The sequence below is a fragment of the Drosophila rhopaloa genome, unplaced genomic scaffold (genome assembly GCF_018152115.1).
Source record: "Drosophila rhopaloa isolate 14029-0021.01 unplaced genomic scaffold, ASM1815211v1 contig_4, whole genome shotgun sequence".
NCBI lineage: Eukaryota > Metazoa > Arthropoda > Insecta > Diptera > Drosophilidae > Drosophila > Drosophila rhopaloa.
Genome location: NW_025335134.1, coordinates 659048 through 684625, shown reverse-complemented (window position 1 = coordinate 684625; position 25578 = coordinate 659048). Strand labels below are relative to the sequence as shown.

Below are 25578 nucleotides of genomic sequence, written 5' to 3'. Positions count from 1 at the left end.
GTATAATTGAGTAATGTAATGGCAATAAGAGCGAGTGCAGAGGTTCATTTGAAATGGCAATGTTAAGTCAGAATTAAAGTTGTCAAACCAACAAGCAATTTGAGTCGAAAATATACTTATTAAACCGAATGCACCCAGTTATATACAAGTGATTAAATTTCCCAAGTGCAAAATGAATTTATTAGTTCGTTGATTTAAAAAAAAAAATATTTTCATTATTTTATTTTGATGCTCACCTTTTATTTCTTAATACACTTTTACAAGTCACTTATGTTTTATCTTAGATTATCGCGACTGATCGTGTCGTCTGCTAGGCATGCATTCTGGCCACAGATTCGCTTCTTTCGCTCTACATTTTGTTTCTAGTTATTGTGTGATATTTCTGAACCCCGAAGCTTGGCTATATTCACTGTACCACAAACGAGCAAATAATCATCAAAGATGAATTCTAAAAATTCATTCAGTCACAGATTTGGACAATGGGATTTTCACTCCGACAAATCATTTAAACATTCCGAAGGGCGATAATTTTACATGGCCGAGAAAGTGGCCAACAATTGTTATTTTTTAATTTCTGTCATTTTTGTTACCTCCAACATTCCAAGCTACAAAATATAGTAAACCGACATAAAAAATGCTATAAAAATTTTTTGACACATATCGTTGAATACTTTGTCCAATCAAATAAGCCCATTTATGAGTACCTTCTCTTAAGCAGAATCTATATTTGGGTATTGACTTCTGGAAGATATACGATCTTCTTCCCACCCATTTAAAAATGGCTGAGGGAGCTTCAACAGAGTTTGATCATCAAGAGGAGGTAGAATTGTCCGAAATGGAGAAGGGCAAACTGAATAATATAGTGAATTGCTTTCCCTCGTTTACCCAAGAGGGTCTTGGAAAGACAAACTTAATTTCACATTCGATTGACGTAGGAATGGCCACACCCGCTTTTACATTTGCCATTTGGTTTGTCCAATGCAACTAGTACAATGTCCCGTTTAATGGAGGTTCCTGCACATTTGAGGAATGAGGTGTTTATTTACCTAGACCTATTGATAGTTTCCTCTAGTTATGAATCTCACCTGGACGTGCTCAGGGAATTAGCTTTTCACATCAAGCGTCCTGCTTGACTATCAACATAGGGAAGAGTCATTTCTGCATGCGACGTGTACGGTATTTGGGTCATATAATATGCGACGGAGGTATTCGTACTGACCCAGAAAAAGTGACTGCAATCACTAATTGTCCACTACCTAAAATCTTAAGGAGTTTTATGGGACTGTGCGGATGTTACAGGAAATTCCCGAATTTCGCTACGAATACTGCTCCGTTAACGGATTGGATGACCACCAAACGAAAATTTAGTATTACCGATCACGCTATAAAATCATTCGAACTGCTAAAACAATGCCTTAGTGCAGCTCCAGTATTATGTAGCCCAGACTTTTCGAAACCTTTTGCGATGCATTGTGATGCGAGCAAAACTGGGGTAGGTGCTGTATTGGTACAGTTGCCTGAGGAAGGTGATGAGCGCCCTATCGCATTTATCTCCAAGAAACTTAACAAAGCGCAGCTCAATTATACCGTCACTGAGCAAGAGTGCTTAGCGGCAGTGGTAGCTCTAAATAACTTCAGAGCATACGGACCTAAATTTAAGATCGTTAGTGATCAAGATTCTTTAAAATGGTTGATGTGAAACCACGATTTGAATTCGCGATTAGCTAGGTGGGCCTTACAAAGATACAGCTTCGATATCGAGCATCGGGTTCCCTAAATGTAGTGCCTGATTCTTTGTCTCGTGTCAACGAGGAGATGGTGGCTGCCATGGATTTGGTAGAAGGGCTTATTATCAATTTTGATTCGGAGCATTTTATATCGGCCGAATACACAAACTACTCAAAAGCAAGAAAAATTTACCGGACCTCAAAGTAAAAAGTGGCTATCTCTATCGAAAAGCTGAACACTTAACGGGTGAGCAAATGCACGACGAGTGTGCTTGGCAGCTCTGGTTACCAAAATAACTCGCTTCCTTTGTCCTCTCACGGCGGCATACACAAAACTAAGGATTTAGATGACATTATTTCTGGCCTGGTCTCGTTTCAGATTTTAGGGAATATATTGGTAAATGCGAGATTTGTAAGAGTACTAAAGCACCCAACTTTACTCTCAGACCACTGCGGTGGTGCACCGTTAGGAAAAGCTCCGGAAACACAGCGATTCTTCCAACGAATTTTTATTGATTTCCCCGGTCTCTGTCCTCGTTCGAGAAGCGGGAACATCGGAATCTTTATTGTTCTTAATCACTTCTCTAAGTACGTATTCTTGAAACCAGTTGGGAAGATAGATTAAAGCATTGTCATTAAATATTTGGAGAGCTATTTGTTTATGACCTATGATTCCGAGCGAATTAATCGCTCATTGATATCAGCAATTAGAGCTTATTTGCGTTCTGATCAGAAGGACTGGGAAGAGTTTTTGGAAAGGATATGTTGCGCTTTAAGATCTTCGGTACACTACATGGCTATTGGTCAACACATGATCACATCTGGGTCAACATACTCTTTGCTTAGATAGTTAAACCAAAGACCAATATAATCTCTAAGATGCGTAACGCCATACGATTTTTTTGCACACGAATTTTTTGTGCTGGCTTTTCAACTGGCTTTTCGCTCTCTTGCCCAAAAAGCCAGCGAGAGAGCGCTCTAGAGCCAGACGCTCTCTTGCACGCTTACTTCGACGGCCGACGACTGTATGCGTGCACATGTATTCACAAGCGAAGAAATTCGCTGCAGCGCTGTCGAAATATACTCTTTATTTTAAAATTCGAACATTATTAAAAATACTTATATTGTATTGCTTTTATATTTACATTATTTACTAATTATTCGAATGTATACAATTTTTTAGCAATGACCAAATATATCTAAGTATAAAAAAAAACATAATTTACTTCATACATGACTTCACATTGGATGATTAAATACGATGTTTATTTAAATTGCATTTATGTATATAAGGCAATGAAGCTTGATGTAAAACTTTTTAATATGCCTTAGAAATCAATATCTGCATATTTAATTCATAGTTTCGTTATACATATTTAAATTAAAGCTAAAAACATAACTTTTAATACAAAACATATAAAACTGCTTGATTAAATTTAGAAATATTTCAATAAAGGTTAATAGATTTGAATATACTATGATTGTTAAACGAAAACAAAGCGACCTATATTTAAATTGAATATATTTAAAGGATATTTAATTAAATAATATTTTTGCTTTTTTTTTTCCATGCCTGCTTTTTATTAACTTTAAAATGGAAATATTAAATTTAATTTAATATATATAATATTTAACTATGTATTTGTATATTAACTATTTTAATTAGGTAGTATAATAAAACAAAGCGACCTATATTTAAATTGAATATATTTAAAGGATATTTAATTAAATAATATTTTTGCTTTTTTTTTTCCATGCCTGCTTTTTACTAACTTTAAAATGAAAATATTAAATTTAATTTAATATATATAATATTTAACTATGTATTTGTATATTAACTATTTTAATTAGGTAGTATAATATATATATTAACTATTTTAATTATTAAATAGTATATTCAATATATTGACTACTTAAATTATTTAATTAATTTAATAGAATATTTAACATATTAAATATTAGGAAAAAATAATTTTTATGTTTACTGCTTAGTAATTTAAGAAAGAAATCATTGAAGTTATTAGACAGTACTATTTTATATCCTCGTTTTAGTATATAATTATTTATAATCATTATTCATCACATGTTTACTTATTTAATTTAATTTTTAATGTATTTCTTTTTGTAATGTATATCTTCTCGCCGAATATTCTGCCCTATTTTTTTTTTTGAGTTTTACTAAGGAAATTTAAGAATTTTATATACTTTTGAAAATATTACAAAAATGAAAACTTTAATTAATTTCATCTTTTGTCGCAGCACGATCAATTCCACTCTTATCAATAATTATTTTTTGCAAGTGTGTGGATTTACACAAGCAAGACCTTCACCCCCAAAGCCGACGAGCTAGAGCCGTATTCTAACGCGTGTAGATTCGTCCTATCCAGAACACAAATGCTATAATGGTTACACGCTACAAGCGGACTCCACTGGATTATAAACGCTCGATCACCTCTATGCCCGTACTACAAAATGGTTCCCAGCTGTGGGGAAGGCGAGCAGCAGCAACATAGATTTTTCAATGTACATATTTGACTATGGATCGAAAGTCTTACTACCTATAGCACAGCATGATTTTATTGACGGCCTGCTTGACATATCTTTATTTTAAGTAAACCATGTTCGAAACTCTTTATGTCGCCTACTTGATTTGTGTTTTGTATCAAATCCAGAAGGTGTGTTTCTGTCCAGAGTAGCCCCACTTCACAAGTTGTTTACCTTATCTCTAGAAACTTCCCAATTCCCAAATATTTGGAAGGAATCATTTGTTATTCCTCTTTTCAAAAAAGGTAACAAGTTAGAAGCCAGTAACTACAGAGGTATTTCTAAGTTTTCAGCTATTCCTAAGCTTTTTGAAAAGCATCTTTGTAGATCAATCATTTCTCCGTGTCAACACGGATTTATTAAACGTAGATCCACAATCAAAAATCTTCTAGAGTTCACTACATTTGTGATAAAAGGCTTCAATAGCAGTTTTCAATCAGACGTCATTTACACTGACTTTAGGAAAGCATTTGACTCTGTAAATCACTTACTTCTTATTCAAAAACTTGACCTATTAGGTTTTCCAGTTGATCTGCTTAAATGGATTTCAAGTTATCTGAATGGCAGGTCACAAAGGGTCAGGTCCTTTTTAAAAATTCAATTTCTGAAATTCTCCGTGTTACCTCCGGAGTCCCACAGGGGAGCCATCTGGGTCCGTTACTTTTTACATTATTTATTAACGATATTCCCTCAGTTATAAGTCATTCTCGCGTATTTATATACGCAGATAATGTTAGGTTGTGCCTGCAGTATAAGGACATTTCCTACCATTTAGACTTGCAATCCGATCTAGATAATTTTCAAAACTGGTGCCCAGATAATTTACTAAATTTAAACGCATCCAAGTGCAAGCTAAGCACATTAAGTGGCCGCTCTTTGGATAGAATACCTCTTGTAAACGATCTTGGCGTTCTCTTGGACCCTAAACTAAAATTTTCAAATCACATTTCGTCCATTGTTAATAAAGCCAGAGGAAGGCTTGGATTTATTAAAAGGTGGTCAAAAGAATTCGATGATCCTTATTTAACTAAAACATTATTTATTTCGTTAGTCCGTCCGATTCTGAAGTATGGGTCTCCCGTCTGGAGTCCACAATACGGAATACATATTGGTCGTATTGAATCAGTACAAAAAAACTTTCTTCTTTTTGCTTTACGGCGCCTAAACTGGAATGCAAATATTAACTTACCTTCTTATTCAAGTAGACTTCTGTTGATTGACCCTCCCCAGCCAACCGTAGAACGATACTTGGTACTGTCTTTATTTATAACCTTATACATGGTGATATTGACTCCCCCGACTTGGTAAGTATGCTAAACTTTTCTGCGCCAAGTAGATTAACTAGAAATCATATTCCTCTAATATTAAATTATTGTAGATCTAACTATGCCTTGCATGAGCCTTTCAGAGTATTATGTTCTGCTATAATAGTTTTTTTCCTATAATCTCAAATCTTGACTCTCTGCCGCTCTTAAAACGATTAATACTAGCTTCATTGGCACAAAATTGATCTTTCTATTACTTTTTTCCTCGGACTTTTACCCATATTTCCTTATCTTGCGTCTATCTTCTCGCGAATCGTGCCGTACGATACACGGCTGCGCCCCTCGGTCAGTTGGGCGGGTAAGTGGGCCCCGCGGCACCGCCCCCAAAAAAAAAAAAAAAAAAAAAAACTGAACAGGAAAACTAAGAAATTCCCTTAAGAAGAATAAGCCACACAAAACCACTATATATAAAATAAATCTTAGTCTCAACATTTACATTCAAATAAAAAATTATCAAACAAAAACCCCTTAACCATTTTAATTGATACAGGCGCTGATTTAAGTCTTTTAAAAATAAACTCTAATAACTATGATAACATAGACACATCAAAAATAATAACAATGTCTGGAATAGGAGAAGGTACTCCAAAGGTTTAGCATTTATAGAACTACAAACAGGAATAATGATAACTTTCCGATACCCTGTGATGGTATAGTAGGAATGGACTTCCTAAAAACATTTAATTGCCAAATTGACTTTCAGACAGATCACGATTGGTTAATAGCTAGACCCGAAAACTTCGATCAAGAGATCAACATTCCGATTATACATTCAATAGACAATAACTTAATAATTCCTGCTAGGTCCGAAGTTGTAAGACAAATTTATGTAAACACGTCTCACAAAGAGATACTTATTAAAAATCAGTATATATCTGATGGCGGAATTATAGCAAGCACTATAGCCAATTCTAATCATACTTTTGTCCGCATTTTAAACATAACTGATACAAATAAAATTATAAACATTTCTAAAATTGACTACGAACCATTAGATAACTATCAAAAACCACAAAGGTCAGATTGCAAAATCAGACAAAATGAGTTCCTTTCCAAATAAACAACAAATTTTCCTGAAATGTTTAAAAGTACACTCACTAAACTATGCACCGAATTTACTGATATATTCGGTTTAGAAACGGAACCAATATCTTCCAATAATTTTTATGAACAAAAATTAAGAGTGAAGGATGACATTTCAGTTTATATTAAAAACTATAGAACACCCCATAGCCAAAAAGAAGAAATAGATGAACAAGTCGAAAAACTAATTAAAGATGGCATTGTAGAACCCTCCGTATCAGAGTACAATAGCCCATTACTTCTTGTGCCAAAGAAATCACTTCCCGGAACAGAAGAAAAACGGTCGAGATTAGTTATTGACTACCGACAAATAAATAAAAAATTATTAGCAGATAAATTCCCATTACCAAGAATCGACGACATAATCGATCAACTTGGCAGAGCAAAATTCTTTTCATGTTTGGATTTAATGTCTGGTTTCCACCAAATAACTTTAGGAAAAGAATCCAGAGACATAACGTCATTTTCAACGAGCACTGGCTCATACTGCTTTAAACGATTACCTTACGGTGTAAAAAATCGCCCCTAATTCTTTTCAAAAAATGATGACATTAGCCTTTTCGTGACTAGAACCATCCCAAGCTTTCCTTTACATGGACGATCTAATAGTTATAGGTTGTTCCGAAAATCATATGATTAAAAACTTAACTAACGTATTTAACCTATCTCGAAAACACAATCTCAAGCTTCATCCAGAAAAATGTTCATTCTTTATGCACGAAGTCACATTCTTAGGCCATAAATGTACAAACAAAGGAATTTTACCTAATGATAAAATATATGATACAATAACTAAATACCCTGTCCCTTCTGATGCAGATGAATCGAGAAGATTCGTCGCTTTCTGCAATTATTACCGACGCTTTATACCAAATTTCTCTCATTACTCAAGACATTTAACTCACCTTTGCAAGAACAATGTACCATTTAATTGGTATGCCAAAAAGCTTTTGAATACCTTAAAAATGCATTAATTCAACCAACCCTACTACAATACCCGGATTTCAATAAAGAATTTTGTATAACAACTGATGCTAGCAAGCAAGCTTGCGGATCAGTCTCAACTCAATCACACGATGGAGTTGATCTCCCGGTAGCTTACGCCTCAAGAACATTTACAAAAGGCGAAAGCAATAAATCAACAACCGAACAAAAACTAACAGCAATACACTGGGCTATAAATCACTTCAGACCATATGTATATGGCAAACATTTCACTATTAAAACAGACCATAAACCGTTAACATATTTGTTTTCAATGAAAAATCCAACTGCCAAGTTAACAAGAATGAGACTAGATCTAGAAGAATTTCAATTCACAGCAGAATACCTTAGAGGGAAAAAATAATTACTTGGCAGATGCCTTATGAAGAGTAAGCATCGAAGAACTCAAAGACATAAACAAGCAAATTTTAAAAGTCACTACAAGATTACAAAATAGACAGAAAATTAAAAACTGCGCAGTTTCAAAATCAGATTCGGATTTGCAAAAGCAACCGACAGCTTTGAAGCCCAAAATATTTGACGTCATTCGAAATGAGGATGTTAAAAATTGTTCCCTCAAAAAAGGAATAAATATATATGCAAGAATAAATGTTGATGATCTATATACCAATGGAATATTCGATTTAGATCAATTTTTCCAAAGGCTGGAAAGAACGGCCGGTATAAATAAGATTAGCCAACTTAAAATGGCACCGAGCGAGATAATCTTTGAAAAATATGGGCAATGAAATATTAATAAACTTACGAGTAGCGCTACTCAAGCCGGTGACCACAATAAATGATAAAAAAGAAAAAGAAGATATACTGTCTAGTCTACATAATGATCCAATACAAGGTGGACATACAGGAATTACAAAAACGCTAGCGAAAATTAAAAGACATTACTATTGGAAAAACATGACGCGTGACGTTGCAAACCACGTGAAAAAATGTATTAACTGCCAACAGGCTAAAACAACAAAACATACAAAAACTCCCTTGACTATTACAGAAACATTTGATAGAGTGTTACGGGATACGATCGGTCCATTACCTAAATCAGAACGAGGAAATGAATATGCAGTTACATTAATTTGTGACTTAACAAAATACCTTGTTGCCACTCCAATACCAGATAAAAGTGCAAAAACTGTAGCAAAGCTATATTCGAATCTTTTATTCTAAAGTACGGTCGAATGAATACATTCAATATGGGTCCAGAATACAAGAATTCAGTGATCAAAGATTTATGTAAATATCTAAATATTGAAAACATAACATCTACTGCACACCACAACCAGACTTTAGGTACAATAGAAAGAAGCCACAGAACTCTTAACGAATATGTTAGATCATTCATCTCGTCAGACAAAACAGATTGAGATGTTTACTTACATTCTGTTTTAACACTACACGATTACTGTCCATACGAGCTTGCTTTTAGTAAATCTCTCAAATTAAATATTTCATTTAATAGTAATGATAATATTACACATTTATATAATATAGATGATTATGCCAAAGAATCAAAGTTCAGACTCGAAAATGCATATAAAAGAGCAAGAATATTGATTGAACAAAGTAAAAAACGGCAAAAAGAAATATATGACAAAAACATTAAAGATTTTAAAATAAAAATAGGAGATAAAGTTTTATTAAAAAACGAAATAGGTCATAAGTTAGATAAACAGTACTTAGGACACTACGTAGTAATCGAAATTAATAAAAATGACAATATTAAGATAAAAGACAATAAGAACAAACAGCAGGTAGTACATAAATACAGATTAAAAATGTTTAATACGTAGAACAATTAATTTCAATTCATTTAATTTAATAATTTTTTTAAATTTTAAATAAAAACCTTACAATGTCATTAATTATAATTAATTCAACTTTATTTAATATAATCTCATTTATAAAAATTTCCCTTTATAAATCTCTTCTATTTTATTCTATACATATCATTCGGTATGGGCATACCCAAAACAATTTGAATAATGGTAATACAAATAAAACTTAAACAAAACACAAACAAAAAAAATAAGTTTTACTACTAATAAGAAAATAAAATATACCTACTATATATATCCATTTTTATACCCTTGCAGAGGGTATTATAATTTCAGTCAAAAGTTTGCAACGCAATGAAGGAGACATTTCCGACCCTATAAAGTATATATATTCTTGATCAGCATCACCAGGAGAGTCGATCTAGACATGTCCGCCTGTCCGTCCGTCTGTTTAAAAGGAGTGTAAATTAGGTATAGAAATTATAGGGAAAAATATAGCTCACACAGCTGATTCCTCGGCGGATCTCCCGACGCAGGTAGGCTGGAAAAAAAATCAAGGCGTTTTTTCCGCTCTGACATATACACTTAGACTTTCAAGCATAGAATCGAAATCAAACGAATTTAAGAAAACTTTTGTCAGGATGGTGATAATCGAAAACTAAATCGGCCACTTTTGGAATGATTACATTTTTCAACATTTTCGTATACTTTTAAAAATTATTTTAGAGTTATTGTTATTTCATTATACCCTTGTAGACGACTATATCATATAGCTGCCATATAACTGAACGATCGGAAACGCCATAACTTTGGTGTTTTTCTTTATATTTTTAATCATACAGCATTTTAAATACAAAAAAAAATCATAATCTTTAATATATACTAGAGATCCCGGCGAACTTTGTCTCGCCCCAATTTCAAGACTTCATATAACCCCAGAGTAATAATAAAACACTGGTAATTCAAATTTCATAAAAATGTATTTGACTCGAAATCGGTGGAGAGCGATGTGATAAATAATATTTTTGGTTTTGCTATCCGGTGCAAAAATAAATAATGATGACGGCTTTCCCACACGCGAACAGGCTACGTTTAATTGGCCATGTGAAAAACATTAATATTCTAGATTAATCCCGCAGATATCCAACGATTGGCCTTGCGATTTATTGATTGTCATCGCAAATGCTAATCGAACTGGGAACTGAATCCTATTGAAATGGAATGGTAGATCTGTTGGAATAATCGGAATTCGTGGGATAAGAACTTCCTCTCCTTTAAATTTGCCCTTAATAATCGTCGCATGAATCACGTTGTTCATCAGTTTTTTTAATCTCGGATGATTTAGATTCCGCAGCATTATAATAATTGATCCCACTTTCAGTTGCAAATTATGCGGCGGAGTTCCTGGCACATCCAGTGAGTTCAAAAATTCTGTAGTCCAGTCGAAACATCAACAGGAATTTCGCCATTGCCAAGCGCCAGCAGTTGTCTCGAGAATTCAGCAGCTGAGGGATCATTCTGCAATGCGACTCTCATATTCGTGGACAATATAAACTTCTTGACATATATAATATATCGCCACGAATAGGACGATTTTAGGAATGACGGGAAGCGTTTGACGAAAATCTCCGGACAGCAATATCAAAGCCCCCCCAAATAGTTTCGAATCACCTGGTAAATCCTTCATCGTTCGGTCAACTGCCTCCAAAGCTCGTTTATGCGCCATCGAGCATTCTGCTCTTTGCGCTGCGTTCGCTTCCGTAAAGTAGACACGCTGGCCGTTCTCCAAGTGAACAGATAAGTGCACGACAGTCGGGTGACGTTCATGAATCGGAAATGAAAACAGCCGCCAAATGGCCTCGTTACAACTAAAGTAGCGTCCAAGTTGAAATTTCGTCACCTCATCGTTTGCATTCGGATCAGCAATGCCAAACACCGCCATGTCGCTCCCTTTGTTCACATATTTGCAAACGTATTTGATGGATTTGATAGAGTTGCAGTACTCAACATTGCAATGCGTTGAGAACGTATTCGACAAAAGCGGGCAATATGGAACGATCCAGCGGTTATCCACGATTACTGTTACGTTTGTTTCGTTACGTTTCACCATTACTTCGATCCATTTGCCGTTGTCATCTGGAGAACGACGGCTATACAATGGATATCCATCTTGTCCACTGATTGCCTCGAAATCGTTTTGTGCAGTTTCCGTTATCCATACATACTGATTCTTGGTTGTAGACTCCGCAAGGGCCATAGATCATGCTCGTTGTCACAATGGAATGCAGCTCGGGATCAGTTTGTCTATCTGGTATTTCGGCTGAAATATTCTGGTCGGATCTTGTCGAACATCCAAATCAGAATGTGCGCATGTGGTAAGCCACGCTTCTGCCTCTCAACCGAGTACTACGCCAAAAACCTTCAGCTTAACGATGTAATTCATAAGTACTGTGATCTTTTGCTTGAATACTCGTGCAGTGATGTCAGGTCGATCGCAATTTTCGTAATTTCGGGCCATTTCGGATTGCATGTGAACGTGATGAATAAATCCAGGCGTCGGTAATTACGGACATACGTCATCGCATCTTGAGCGTACTCATGCATATGGCGCGGGCTTCCAATATAAGTAGCTGGGAGAATGGTCAAACAACCGATGTTGGCCGCCTTCAGTAGAGATGGCGTCACGCAAGTGGATGTACTCGTCTGAGCGCAACGTCGACTGATTGAAACGAATGAAATTGAGACGCTCCGTTTCTACTTTGACGTACATGTCGACACAGTACTGTTGAAACAAACAGCGGTATCTCAAAAGATGATTGTCAACATCTAGTCGAATCATCAATTGATACCCTTAAAAATTCATAGAGCTGACCTTCTTATTCGTTTCTTCTCCTAAAATTTGAATTCAAACTTAGTTGTAGAATCAAAAAGAAGTGATGACTTGTAAACAAACCTGTCGTTGGATTGACCATCTTTATGTTGAAGTGATACCCATCTTCTTCACGACAGAACATCAACGGGTGTTGAAGTGCATCCGATGAGTCTCATAAACTCGATGCAATTAGCTATCATCCCGACGCTTGAGAAAAATGTAGCGTGATTCCACATTCTCGCCAACAATCACCACTGTGACTTCATTAATAGTGGGAGCATTAAATTGTCTTGCATGGCTTCCAGTGGGCCTTTTGCTATAAATTCACGTTTAGTTGCAGTGAAAATTGCACAACGCTGATTTAGTTCATCTTCCGAATCACCAATGAAGTAGATCTAAAGGAATTTATGATCTTCGTTTGGTGGTGGTAACAAAGCGCCCGCTTGATGGTGAATTTGCCCTTGAATCTGAATGTTGGGATGCAATTTTAAAACCAATGAGATAATAAAGAGACGCCATTACCTTATAACTCGGATTGTAGCTTTGTTGGTGACCCGCCCATCCGGCCGTGTATCGTACGGCACGATTCGCGAGAAGATAGACGCAAGATAAGGAAATATGGGTAAAAGTCCGAGGAAAAAAGTAATAGAAAGATCAATTTTGTGCCAATGAAGCTAGTATTAATCGTTTTAAGAGCGGCAGAGAGTCAAGATTTGAGATTATAGGAAAAAAACTATTATAGTCAGAACATAATACTCTGAAAGGCTCATGCAAGGCATAGTTAGATCTACAATAATTTAATATTAGAGGAATATAATTTCTAGTTAATCTACTTGGCGCAGAAAAGTTTAGCATACTTACCAAGTCGGGGGAGTCAATATCACCATGTATAAGGTTATAAATAAAGACAGTACCAAGTATCGTTCTACGGTTGGCTGGGGAGGGTCAATCAACAGAAGTCTACTTGAATAAGAAGGTAAGATAAGGTTTGCATCCCAGTTTAGGCGCCGTAAAGCAAAAAGAAGGAAGTTTTTTGTGCAGATTCAATACGACCAATATGTATTCCGTATTGTGGACTCCAGACGGGAGACCCATACTCCAGAATCGGACGGACTAGCGAAATAAATAAAGTTTTAGTCAAATAAGGATCATCGAATTCTTTTGACCACCTTTTAATAAATCCAAGCACTCCTCTGGCTTTATTAACCATGGACGAAATGTGATTAGAAAATTTTAGTTTAGGGTCCAAGAGAACGCCAAGATCGTTTACAAGAGTTATTCTATCCAAAGAGCTGCCACTTAACGTGTAAGTCGCGTATATCGGATTGGCCCGATAAAAAGTCATCAGCTTGCACTTGGAGCCGTTTAAATTTAGTAAATTATCTCGGCACCAGTTTTGAAAATTATCTAGATCGGATTGCAAGTCTAAATGGCAGGAAATGTCCTTATACTGCAGGCACAACTTAACATCATCTGCGTACATAAGTACGCGAGAATGACCTATAATTGAGGGAAGATCGTTAATAAATAATGTAAAAAGTAACGGACCCAGATGGCTCCCTTGTGGGACACCGGAGGTAACACGGAGAATTTTAGAAATTGAATTTTTAAAAAGGACCCTTTGTGACCTGCCAATTATATAACTTGAAATCCATTTAGCAGATCAACTGGAAAACCTAAAAGGTCAAGTTTTTGAATGAGAAGTAAGTGATTTACAGAGTCAAATGCTTTACTAAAGTCAGTGTAAATGACGTCTGTTTGAAAACTACTATTGAAGCCTTTTATCACAAATGAAGTGAGCTCTAGAAGGATTGTGATTGTGGATCTACGTTTAATAAATCCGTGTTGACACGGAGAAATGATTGATCTACAAAGGTGCTGCAAATGAGGAGTAATAATTTTTTCAAAAAGCTTAGGAATAGCTGACAACTTAGAAATACCTCTGTAGTTACTGGCTTCTAACTTGTTACCTTTTTTGAAAAGAGGAATAACAAATGCTTCCTTCCAAATATTTTGGAATTGGGACGTTTCTAGAGATAGGGTAAATAACTTGTGAAGAGGTTTGCACAGGGCCTTAGCGTAATACCTAAGCACGCACCCAGGGATACCATCGGGCCCTGGCGAATAAACAGGCTTAATACGAAGAAGATATAAAAGAAGAGAGCTTTCTGTTAAAGTGGGACAGAATATGAGGTTTGACTTGGACATGGTGTAAGAGTAAGGCTGTGATGAATAATCTAAAGTAGAGTAAGTCGTTTGAAAAAATTGGGCAAATAAATCGGCTATTGCCTGATCTGTGGTTGCCGTCATGTTTTCGAACGACAGCGAGGAAGGAAAAGAATTAGATTTACGCTTGGTGTTAACAAAATTATAAAACTGTTTCGGGTCCTGAGAGAACTGGACCTTACAACGGTTTAAGTAACTATTACAACACTGAGCATTAAGCACTGTAAATCTTGACCGAGCACTTAAATATCTAGTAAAAACAGATTGAGAACCGGTATTTTTATATTTCCTAAAAAGTCCGGACTTTACATTTCTTAAGTGTGTCAACTCTTTGCTAAACCAAGGTGATTTATTGGAAGTTGACGGATAGTACCACGGAACACAGGAATTAAAAAATGAGTTTATTGCAGTGTAAAAAACATTAACTGCATCGGACATATTATTGCATAAGTAAAGATCAGAAAAATTAAAGCCAGAAATAAAATTATTTATCCTCGGAAAGTCTGCCTTGCGAAAACAATGCATTCGTTTGGATTTTTCTGATTTTTCTTCTATAACTCTACCCGTTGCGTGAGTGGTGCTACTCTGGACAGAAACACACCTTCAGGATTTGATACAAAACACAAATCAAGTAGGCGACCTAATGAATTTCAAACATGGTTTACTTGAGATAGAGATATGTCAAGCAGGCCATCAATAAAATCATGCTGTGCTATAGGTAGTAAGACATTCGATCCATCCTCAGTGGACCAAGTAACTCCAGGTATATTAAAATCACCTAGAACTATCAACTGATCCCTATCGGAAAGCTTATTTGCAACGGACTTAATAACGGATAGGTGATTTAAATAATCAGGAAGTTCAGACAACGGCGAAATATATGAGCAAGTTATGTATATAAAGTTACCAGGAAGCGAATACTTTACACAAATAAATTCAATGGTATTGAATTCATCAAAAAATAACTCCTCAGACGGGAAGTTTGAATCAACTCCAATTAAGACTCCACCTCCCCGTCTAGAGGGACGGTCATACCTATATATTGTGTACTTACCTGGAAAAACTTTTCTGTGAACACAATAATATGAGATGCAAAGGAAAGGCTATCAGAATACAATTTAGTGAGTTTGCTACGCAAACCTCTTGCATTCTGATAGGAAAGAAGGAGGTTAGAAGTTAGTTTTTTGAAATCGGTACACTGGTTTGGCCTCGACTTGGAAGTTTTACTCCCACGGGCCCCTTCTTCTTTATCTTAGCCTCGAACTCTTTTACAACCATATTATCCGGCCAAAAGTCGCCCGAGCATATGGCTTCAAAAAGCTCGTTAGGGACAGTTATCTTGAAAGATGAAATGTCTCTAGCATAAGAAAACTTAAACTTTTCCACCTTTACACTATTACAATCGGCTTTAGTTTTGTCTTGTATATAAGACAATACATCAGAAGATGTTTGATCAGGGGAAAGCCGAGAAACGACAATTAGTTTCTTTAGTGGAACCACTGTAAGGGATTTTGGTGGAGCAGACATTGATTCTGCAAAACCAACTTGAGCCGGTTGTCCAGACTCAGTAGTCCCTTGTGGTGGTGATGCTACATTCTGAGAGATAGGTGGATCCCCTAATTGTGAAACCACTCCGGACAAATCGGAATTCTTAGAAGTCCCTGGTTGCATGCATTCTGTAACGGATCTTTTTTAGCTGCTGATCTTAGCAACATTTGAGGGTTTGCTGAAATCAGCTGCTGATCCGCCGGAATGCTCTGTTGTTATTTTGATTTCGGTTTGCGGGGTGTTCCCCTTTTGCTCCTTACCACCAGCGGCCTTTTTGCGCTTAGGGGACTCTTCTAATAGCTTACGACTATTAAACTGCGAGTCCAGCGTAGATAGGAGATCATCAGCTCGGCGAAAACTATCTCTAGCCACTCCGAAACAGCTAATCAGTCCCATCAGGCCGCCTTTAGTTTGGCGCATGAACGATTTCATCTCGTTCGCAACCTCGACACAAGCGTCACAACAAAACTGCAAATTGGGCCCCTTTGAAAGGTCATCACTTGTCCGGCCAGTAAAACCGGCGCACTTGGTGTGCACCATATTTTCACACAGCCAGCAAGTCATATTAGACTGGTCAGCCCTGATTACGAGGCTGCATTTTTTGCAGAAGCAGACTAAATTTTTATTATTCATTTTATTTATTTACCACTGTACCAAGAAAGCGAAATTGAAATTTATAAGCGAGCAGTTATAAGAACCGCAAGAGCGCAGAAACTGCAAGCTTAGAACTTTCAAAAGCAAAGAGAGCAAGAGAGCGGGAGCGTAAATAAGTTAAAGTGCATGCACAAAAGAGAAACGGCGGGGATATAAAAAAGAAAACACAGATAAGAATTACGAAAAACTAAAACAATTAATTAGTATTAAATACAAAGTGCACTCGCGAAGCGAACGGAGTTTAAATTTATGTTTAAATAAACCGGAAGCGAATTAGAATTTTTTTGAGAAAACCCACCGATGGGAATAAACGAAAACAAAATGCAAAATTCGAAGCGCAGAAAAAAAACACGACCGTTCACTTTGAAAGTCAAAGACGTATAATCATTTAAACATTCCGAAGGGCCATAATTTTACATGGCCGAGAAAGCGGCCAACAATTGTTATTTTTTATTCTGTCATTTTTGTTACCTCCAACATTCCCATCTACAAAATATAGTAACGCGACATAAAAATATGCTATATAAATTTTAATTTCGCTCCAAGTTGATATCATGAACATAAATCTTTTAAAAGTTTAAAGGTAGAAAAGTTTTTCCAAAAGCGTTTCTGCCACATCTCGTTGAATACTTTGTCCAATCAAATAAGCCAATTTATGAGCATACTGAAAAAATATAAAAGTTATTTTAATAATTAGTTGAATGAAATTAGAATAAAATCTATAATTATGGCTATACTAGAGTTCTCCGACTATGAATTCAGTTCAAATAGTAACATTTTTATTTAATCCCCAGAGTTTAAAGATTTGTTTTTAAATTAAAAAAGTGTTTCTTGCAAAAAGGCGTATATATAAATACACATATGTAAAAACTGACATATTTAGGTAGCTTTCTGAAAAATGTACCGGTTTTTTATTAATTGTATACCCTTGCAGAGGGCAATATAATTTCAGTGAGAGTTTTCAACGCAGTGAAGGAGACATTACCGATCCTATAAAGTATATATATTCCTGATCAGCATCACCAGGAGAGTCGATTTAGCCATGTCCGTCTGTCCGTCCGTCCGTTTCTACGCAAAGTAGTCCCTCAGTTTTAAAGTTATCTGCTTGAAACTTTCCCAAAAGTTGTCTTTCTATTACAGGTAGTATATAAGTTGGAACGAGCCGGATCGGGCGTTTATATCATAGGAACAATCGGAATATTTTTTTTGTATATTATAGCTTTGTTGTTTTTAATTTTTTTGTGATGTTATTTCAGATTTGGTAGTATTTAAATATTATGGAATTACGGCTTTAATTAAATTTAAATCGGACATCTATATCATATGGCTCCAATAGGAAAATAAAAAAAAATTAAAAAGAATAAAAATGGAGAAAATTGTATTTTGGTGTTTTTCTATTTATCAAAATATGTCTTTGATATTATGCAGCGCAAACCCGACATAGCTTCATTGATTTTATTAATATAGGCATAGAAATTTAAACGTAGTCGATTTGTAATAAATGCAAGGGTATATAAACTTCGTCTTGCGTAGGACCTTTTTTTCCTCGGTTATTAATTATTATTATTATTTACCTCCATTAGAAACTTAGCCTGATTCATTAGGGACCCTTGGCTCAAAAGTATGCTGCCGGTACTGACCTATTATAAAAATGTTAATTTGGATTTTGTGCAAAATCCGTCTCTGACACAGAATTTAATGGACAGGGGTATAAGTTACTCAATCAGCAGTTTTTTGCTACTAAATTGATCACTAACCCCATAAAACCCTTCAGTGAATTGGTTTACTACACCTTAGTATATTTCCGAACCCAAAAGCTTGGAGATATTCACTGTACCACAAACGAGGAAGTAAGCATCAGAGATAAATTCTAAAATTTTATTTAATCACGGGTTTAGGCAACGGGAATTTCACTCCGACAAATCTTTTTAATATTCCAAGGGGCGGTAATTTTACATGGCTGATTCTCATCCTGGTCTCTGCTGCTATCTTTTTGCGGCGCCAAACGGTCACCGGACGCACAGTGCTTTCTTGACTTGGTTAGTGCCAATCGGCCGCTGCTCAAGGACTGCCTGTTGGGTTTTTGTCAGCTCTTGCGTTTAGTCAGCTTTTCCTCCTTGTATATTCGCGATAATCTATTTCTCTCGAAATAGAAGTGGTAATAACAGAAATCGAACCTGACATTACCAGCACCGAAACAAATGCCCTAAAAAAAACGGTTTTACCGCCATGTACAAGCTTCAATATCTATTGCACCAATAGAATAACTGTGGAGAACCGCATAAATGTAATGGTTCAGTGAAATGCACTACTGCACACTTCGGGTCGTCTGCGAAGCCTGCGGGGACGCCGACAATACTCTACACTGTTCTGCCAACAAAGAAGACCCAAGTTTGAAAAAATTTTGGGAACTGCGGAGGAAATCAAACGGCAAATTAAAGCGGTTGTGCGGTCTACAGGGAGCTGAAGAGTAGCATGCGACAAGCGATAGAAAGCTTTCGGCAGGCCCCAGGATACCCAAATAACAAAATGGAAACTATGATGTTTACCCTGAAACAAAGCATGATGAAACTAATGTCATTTATGAAAACGACTATGCAAACACTTGTTTTTAAAATCAGAACATGGTGGTAAAGTTGCTCGCAGCACAACAGTCTAAATAATCGATGCATTATCTAATAATATTAATGTGGAATGCCAATGGTGTCTAACGGCAGAAACTTGAATTAACACAATTGCTGGTAGAAGCGCACCTCACAAGCAAATAAAACTTTCAAATAAGGGGTTATACATTTTTCCGCACAGATCATCCGGATGGGAAAGCCCACGGCGGAACCGGAGTCTTAACCAGACGCAATTAACGCACCAAGCACCACCTTCACCAAATGTTTGCAGGCCACATCTATAAAAATTAATTGAAGTAACGGAAACCTTTCATTTGCTGCCGTGTACTGCCCGCCTCGCTTTACAATCTCGCAAGGACAATTCATGGATTTCTACAACTAACTTGGGGATCGTTTTATAGCCGCAGGAGACTACAATGCGTCTTGTGACAAAGGAAGGCAATTGTGCAATGCAATTATACATTTTAAAAACAAATTGGACTATGTTTACCTTGGAAGCCAGCAGACCCAAAAAACATATCTCAAAATCTTATAAGTGCCGCTTTCTAAACTATCTTCAGACCACTCTCCTTTGCTAAGAACACTTCTTCAAAGCCCTGACATAATCGAACACCCTCTCAGGCTGACGTCACACAGAACTAACTGGCTTAAATACAAAATGAATGTAAGTTTCTATAAAACTCGCCCCTCAACTTGGAATGGAATAGGACATCAACTGCACTATTGGAGCTTTGGAAGATGTACTCGTTGCAGCAGCCAATATCTCCACACCACAAGGGAACGAAGTACAAGCAAACAAATACTATAAGTCCAATCAGCAAATCGAACAGCTGATGCGGAAAAAAAAGCGTTTTGCGACGTGCTTGGCAGACCAACAGATCGCGATCTTTAGAACAACGCCCCAAGGAAGCAACCCGCTCTTTCGCACTTGCTCTCCAGCAGCAGGCAGAAAACGCACAGCTGCACAACGAAAAACTTTCGCAAACCAGTATAAAGAATCCCCTATGAAGGGCTCACCCAAATTTAAGCGCTTCGAGCAAAACGATTACCCCAAAAAAAAATCTATTCAGGATTCTGGGCCCGAAACGACGGAGACAGAGCTGAAATATTTGCTTCACATCTTCAAATTTATTTGTCTTGCCACCAATGCACTGAAATCAATTAATCAGTAGGGAACTAAAACCGAAAAAGACTCCAGGTGATCACTTACTAACCCCAAAAATGCTAATCAAACTTCCAAGCTATGACATGGAGGTCGTTTGCAAAATCTTTAATGGGATCAATGATCTCGGCTAGTACCCAAAGATACTATTATCATAATGATACCGAGGCACGGAAAAGACCACACAATTCCGTCATGGTACAGACCAATAAGCCTACTGTCTTGTTTGTCTAAATCATTCGACAAATTGCTGATTATCTTGCTTTAGTGGAGAGGTTGCTATCTGACTGGCGTATTAAACTAAACGAGCTAAAACGTGTAAACACCTAATGTTTACTCTTAATAGACAAACATACCCTCTGCGTTCTTTAACCGCTACGCAGATACCCTAGGTTATTAATTAGTTCATGCAATTGCCGGGACTTGTGTTTTATTTGTTTGCGATTTGTTTAAATGTGCTTCCTCCAAGTAAGACGCCTATACTCCGAGATGTGAAACTGGATAGTCGGTATTTCTGCCGTATATACGAGGTTAAGACTGGGTCCGAGAATGGTTCCTTGTGGTACGCCTGTCGCGATGTCAAACTTTTTGGTTAAGCAACTTTTGTGCCTCACGATGAACACTCTTAACACTTAAAAGACACAAATCAATCACATTGTGCTCGTTTTTTTGCGGTCTAACTTTTTTTTGGTAAGTATATTTCTTATACAAATAACATCATCAGATTTCATCTCGGGAGTAAAAAAACACAGAACTAACTGGCTTAAATACAAAATGTATGTAAGTTTCTATAAAACTCGCCCCTCAACTTGGAATGGAATAGGACATCAACTGCACTATTGGAGCTTTGGAAGATGTACTCGTTGCAGCAGCCAAAATCTCCACACCACAAGGGAACGAAGTACAAGCAAACAAATACTATAAAATCGAACAGCTGATGCGGAAAAAAAGCGTTTTGCGACGTGCTTGGCAGACCAACAGATCGCGATCTTTAGAACAACGCCCCAAGGAAGCAACCCGCTCTTTCGCCCTTGCTCTCCAGCAACAGACAGAAAACGCACAGCTGCACATCGAAAAACTGTCGCCAACCAGTATAAAGAATTCCCTATGAAGGGCTCACCCAAATTTAAGCGCTTCGAGCGAAACGATTACCCCCAAAAAAAAACTATTCAGGATGCTGGGCCCGAAGCGACGGAGACAGAGCTGAAATATTTGCTTCACATCTTCAAAGTTATTTCCAGCCAAATCCTGCCTCAAATTTATTTGTCTTGCCACCAATGCACTGAAATCAATTAATCATTAGGGAACTAAAACCTCAAAAATGCTAATCACACTCCCAAACTATGACATGGAGGTCGTTTGCAAACTCTTCAATGGGATCAATGATCTCGGCTACTACCAAAAGAAGTGAATGAAAAAAATCTATTATCATAATGATACAGAGGCCCGGAAAAGACCAGACAATTCTGTTATGGTACAGACCAATAAGCCTACTGTCTTTTTTGTCTAAATCATTCGACAAATTGCTGATTATCTTGCTTTAGTGGAGAGGTTGCTATCTGACTGGCGTATTAAACTAAACGAGCTAAAACGTGTAAACACCTAATGTTTACTCTTAATAGACAAACATACCCTCTGCGTTATTTAACCGCTACGCAGATACCCTAGGTTATTAATTAGCTCATGCAGCTGCCGGGACTTGTGTTTTATTTGTTTGCGATTTGCTTAAATGTGCTTCCTCCAAGTAAGACGCCTATACTCCGAGATGTGAAACTGGATAGTCGGTATTTCTGCAGTATATACGAGGTTAAGACTGGGTCCGAGAATGGTTCCTTGTGGTACGCCTGCCGCGATGTCAAACTTTTTGGTTCAGCAACTTTTGTGCCTCACGATGAACACTCTTAACACTTAAAAGACACAAATCAATCACATTGTGCTCGTTTTTTTGTGGTCTAACTTTTTTTTGTTAAGAATATTTTTTATACAAATAACATCATCAGATTTCATCTCGGGAGTAAGCCAAGAAACAAATAATTGTTGCCTATGAAGAACAACCAAAAGTTTATATTTACCTCCATTAGTACCCTGATAATTTTTAGTTTGATCTCCGGATGCTGGGCCTGTTTCATTAGCGACCTCTACCTGAAAAGTTTTAGACGCACCGGGCTGCTCTTTAACTTCTCCAGAGGAATTGCAAAAGCAAAACTACTGAGCCTAGCCCTCAGATCAATATGGAGCAAGCCGAAGCAACCACGCTTTCTTCCCAAAATAACATCGAAACCCCGAAAAAAAATTAATGTTTCAGAAATAAATAAAAAAAATTTCGTTGTAAAAATCCATGAATTGTCCTTCAGTAATTGGAAAGCGAGGCTGGCAGTAAACAGCGGGAAAGGTCTCCGTTACCTGACTGCACTTTGATAGACGTGGCCTGCAAGTAATTAGATGCAAACCTTTGGTGAAAGTAATGTTTGATGCGTTCCCTGATTAGGATGCAGGTTCCGCCGTGGGCTTTACCATCTGGATGATCTGTGCGGTAGAAGGTGTAGCCTTTTATTTGGAAATTGTATTTGTTTGTGAGGTGCGTCTCTATCAGTAGCATAATGTCGATTTGATTCTTATTCAGGAACTGTGTTATTTCAAGTTTGTTCCGGGAAAAGGCATTGGCTTTTTACATGGTTATTCGTAGATTTGCCATCAATTATTTGGACTGCGTAGCTGCAACCAACTGTAACACCATGTCCTGGTTTTGAACCAGTGTTTGCATGGTCCTTTTTTATGACGGACATAAATTCATATCTTGTTTCATAGTAACCATCATAGCTTCCAGTGTACTTTAAAACTGTCCTGGGACCTGCTGAACGTTTCATAGATAAGACTGGAGTGGGTTTCCCTTTCCTGTTCGAAGGGCATCGGCGTAAGATGCCCAGAATACACAGAAGGGGTATTTAGCTGACCAAATTAGGATCTTGCAGCCGTCCCGAAAAATACTTCCGGCGTCGTTTTTGAGTAAGTGTACACGTTTTGATTTTTTTGATGGCGCGTTGTTGTCACTCGTTGCATGCGGTTTTAGCTCCTTGTCGACCACACAGCCCCTGTAGTTTGTGTTTGATCCTCCGCAGTTTCCACATTTCTTCTTTTGTTGGTCTTCTTTGTTGGCAGGGCAATTGGAGGAATTGTGAAAGTCTTTACAAACTACACAGACTGATGTAAGTGTGCAGTATGTCCTGGTGTGTCTATACTCCTGACAGTTTGTACATTGCACCGGGCCGTTCCTCTTATAAGGCTCTTCCACCTTAATTCTTCGGTGCAATAGGTATTGCAGGTTATAAATGGGGTGCACTTTATTTTTTTCAAGACTCTGCTGTCTGGCTCCAGCTCTACCTTGAAAAGTGGTTGCGGGTTTTTCTTCCAGTTAATAATGTTACGAACGTTCTTATCGGTCTGTATGGCCCGGTCCGCTTGTTGAATATTGTCTTCGTTTTTTTTTGTTGTCAGATTTTTAGAGGACGTTGTATTTGGCGCTGCACTAGACGACATAGCAGTCGATTCCGCGATAGGAGCCGTTGCTGTAGAAGTGGTTGGTTTTGCTGTAGTTGTTGCTGTTACTTTTGGTGCGATTGCAGAAGTTTTACCGCTGCATGTTGTTGATGTGCCAAGGGTCGATTCTGATGGTGGAGTGGTTTTACATTGAGTAAGAAGAAGAGTGAGTAGAGAGGGAGAGCAAGATCTTGCTTTTTGGGTATCGACTGGCAGTAAAGCCGGGTTGCTCTTTGTAGACGTTTTGCACTTCGCTATCGCGCGTAGAGATATACGAGAAGTACCCGTCTCTTCGGCTCACCGAGCTTATGCGCTCTTTATTTGGTTCGCCGATCATTATTTTGTTATAAAATAATTGGCACTTTTTTTAATCATATCACTGTTTTTTTTGTTTTTGCGTCTTTTCGCCCATTTTGTAATACACCAATATAGTTTTTTTAACTTTATTTGTCTTTAATACATCTTCTTTCTTCAACTTTTTCGCTAGTCGCTTGTAAGATAAAACAAATTAAAAATAGTTGCTTGACTACGATTAAAAAAATTTAGCAGAGAAGATGAAAATAAAAAGTTTGAGAATATAGCAAATACTAAATTAAAAAACCTTGTTAATTCCCAGGTATAATTGAGTAATGTAATGGCAATAAGAGCGAATGCAGTGGTTCATTTGAAATAGCAATATTAAGTCAGAATTAAAGATGTCAAACCAACAAGCAATTTGAGTCGAAAATATTATCAATTGAATATACTAGTCAAACCGAATGCACCCAGTTATATTCAAGTGATTAAATTTCCCATGTGCAAATTAAATTTATTAGTTCGATGATTTAAAAAAAAAATTATTTTCCTTATTTTATTTTGATGTTAACCTTTTATTTCTTATTACACTTTTACAAGTAACTTATGTTTTATCTTAGATTATTGAGAATCTTGCTCAAAAGAGAGTAAAAGAGATTAGGCAAAGTTAAGAGAGTAGGACAATTGGCAGATGAAATAATTGAAAGATAATTGAAACTCAATAAATCGATTATTCGACCAAAATTTGGTTAGCAACTGGCTCGGACTAGATCGGACCCTCAGTGGAAAATTTTGAAGCTTTGTTTTTGTTTGGGGTCATTTGTTTATAGTAGTCCGGATGTGGTTCTCACAGGGCTCGGTTTGAGTGAGGGGAGATTCTGCTAGTTAAGCTATAATTTTCATCGGTTGCTAAGATTGGAAAAGGTCGTTTGTTTACAAAATCCCGAATGTGATTCTCAGAGGGGTCAGTTTGAGTGAGGGGAGATTTTGCTAGCGAAGCTAGAATTTTCAGCGGTTGCTAAGATTCAAAAATTGTTTATGAAACTCAAAAGCTGAGAATATTCATGGGCTGGATAACATGCATATGAATGGGGATTCAATTAAATGTACAGTTTTCACAGCGCCAATGGGACAATATAAATGGCTTAGAATGCCTTTTGCGATAGAAAATTCGATATTGGTTGGTCAGAGCTGAGCGATTTAAA

The 25578-nt window shown here is 36.9% G+C and overlaps 1 protein-coding gene across 1 annotated transcript in view; it reads right to left on the bottom strand.

Moving 5' to 3' along the window:
- Positions 1-17271: 17271 nt before the first annotated feature.
- The window catches only part of LOC108038995 (protein argonaute-3), a 555323-nt gene continuing 547016 nt past the window's right edge, over positions 17272-25578 (bottom strand). Inside the window, exon 8 of the mRNA XM_044461511.1 lies at positions 17272-17420. Coding sequence (XP_044317446.1) covers positions 17334-17420 — 87 coding nt within the window. The 3' untranslated portion in view covers positions 17272-17333. The remainder of the gene's footprint in view (positions 17421-25578) is intronic.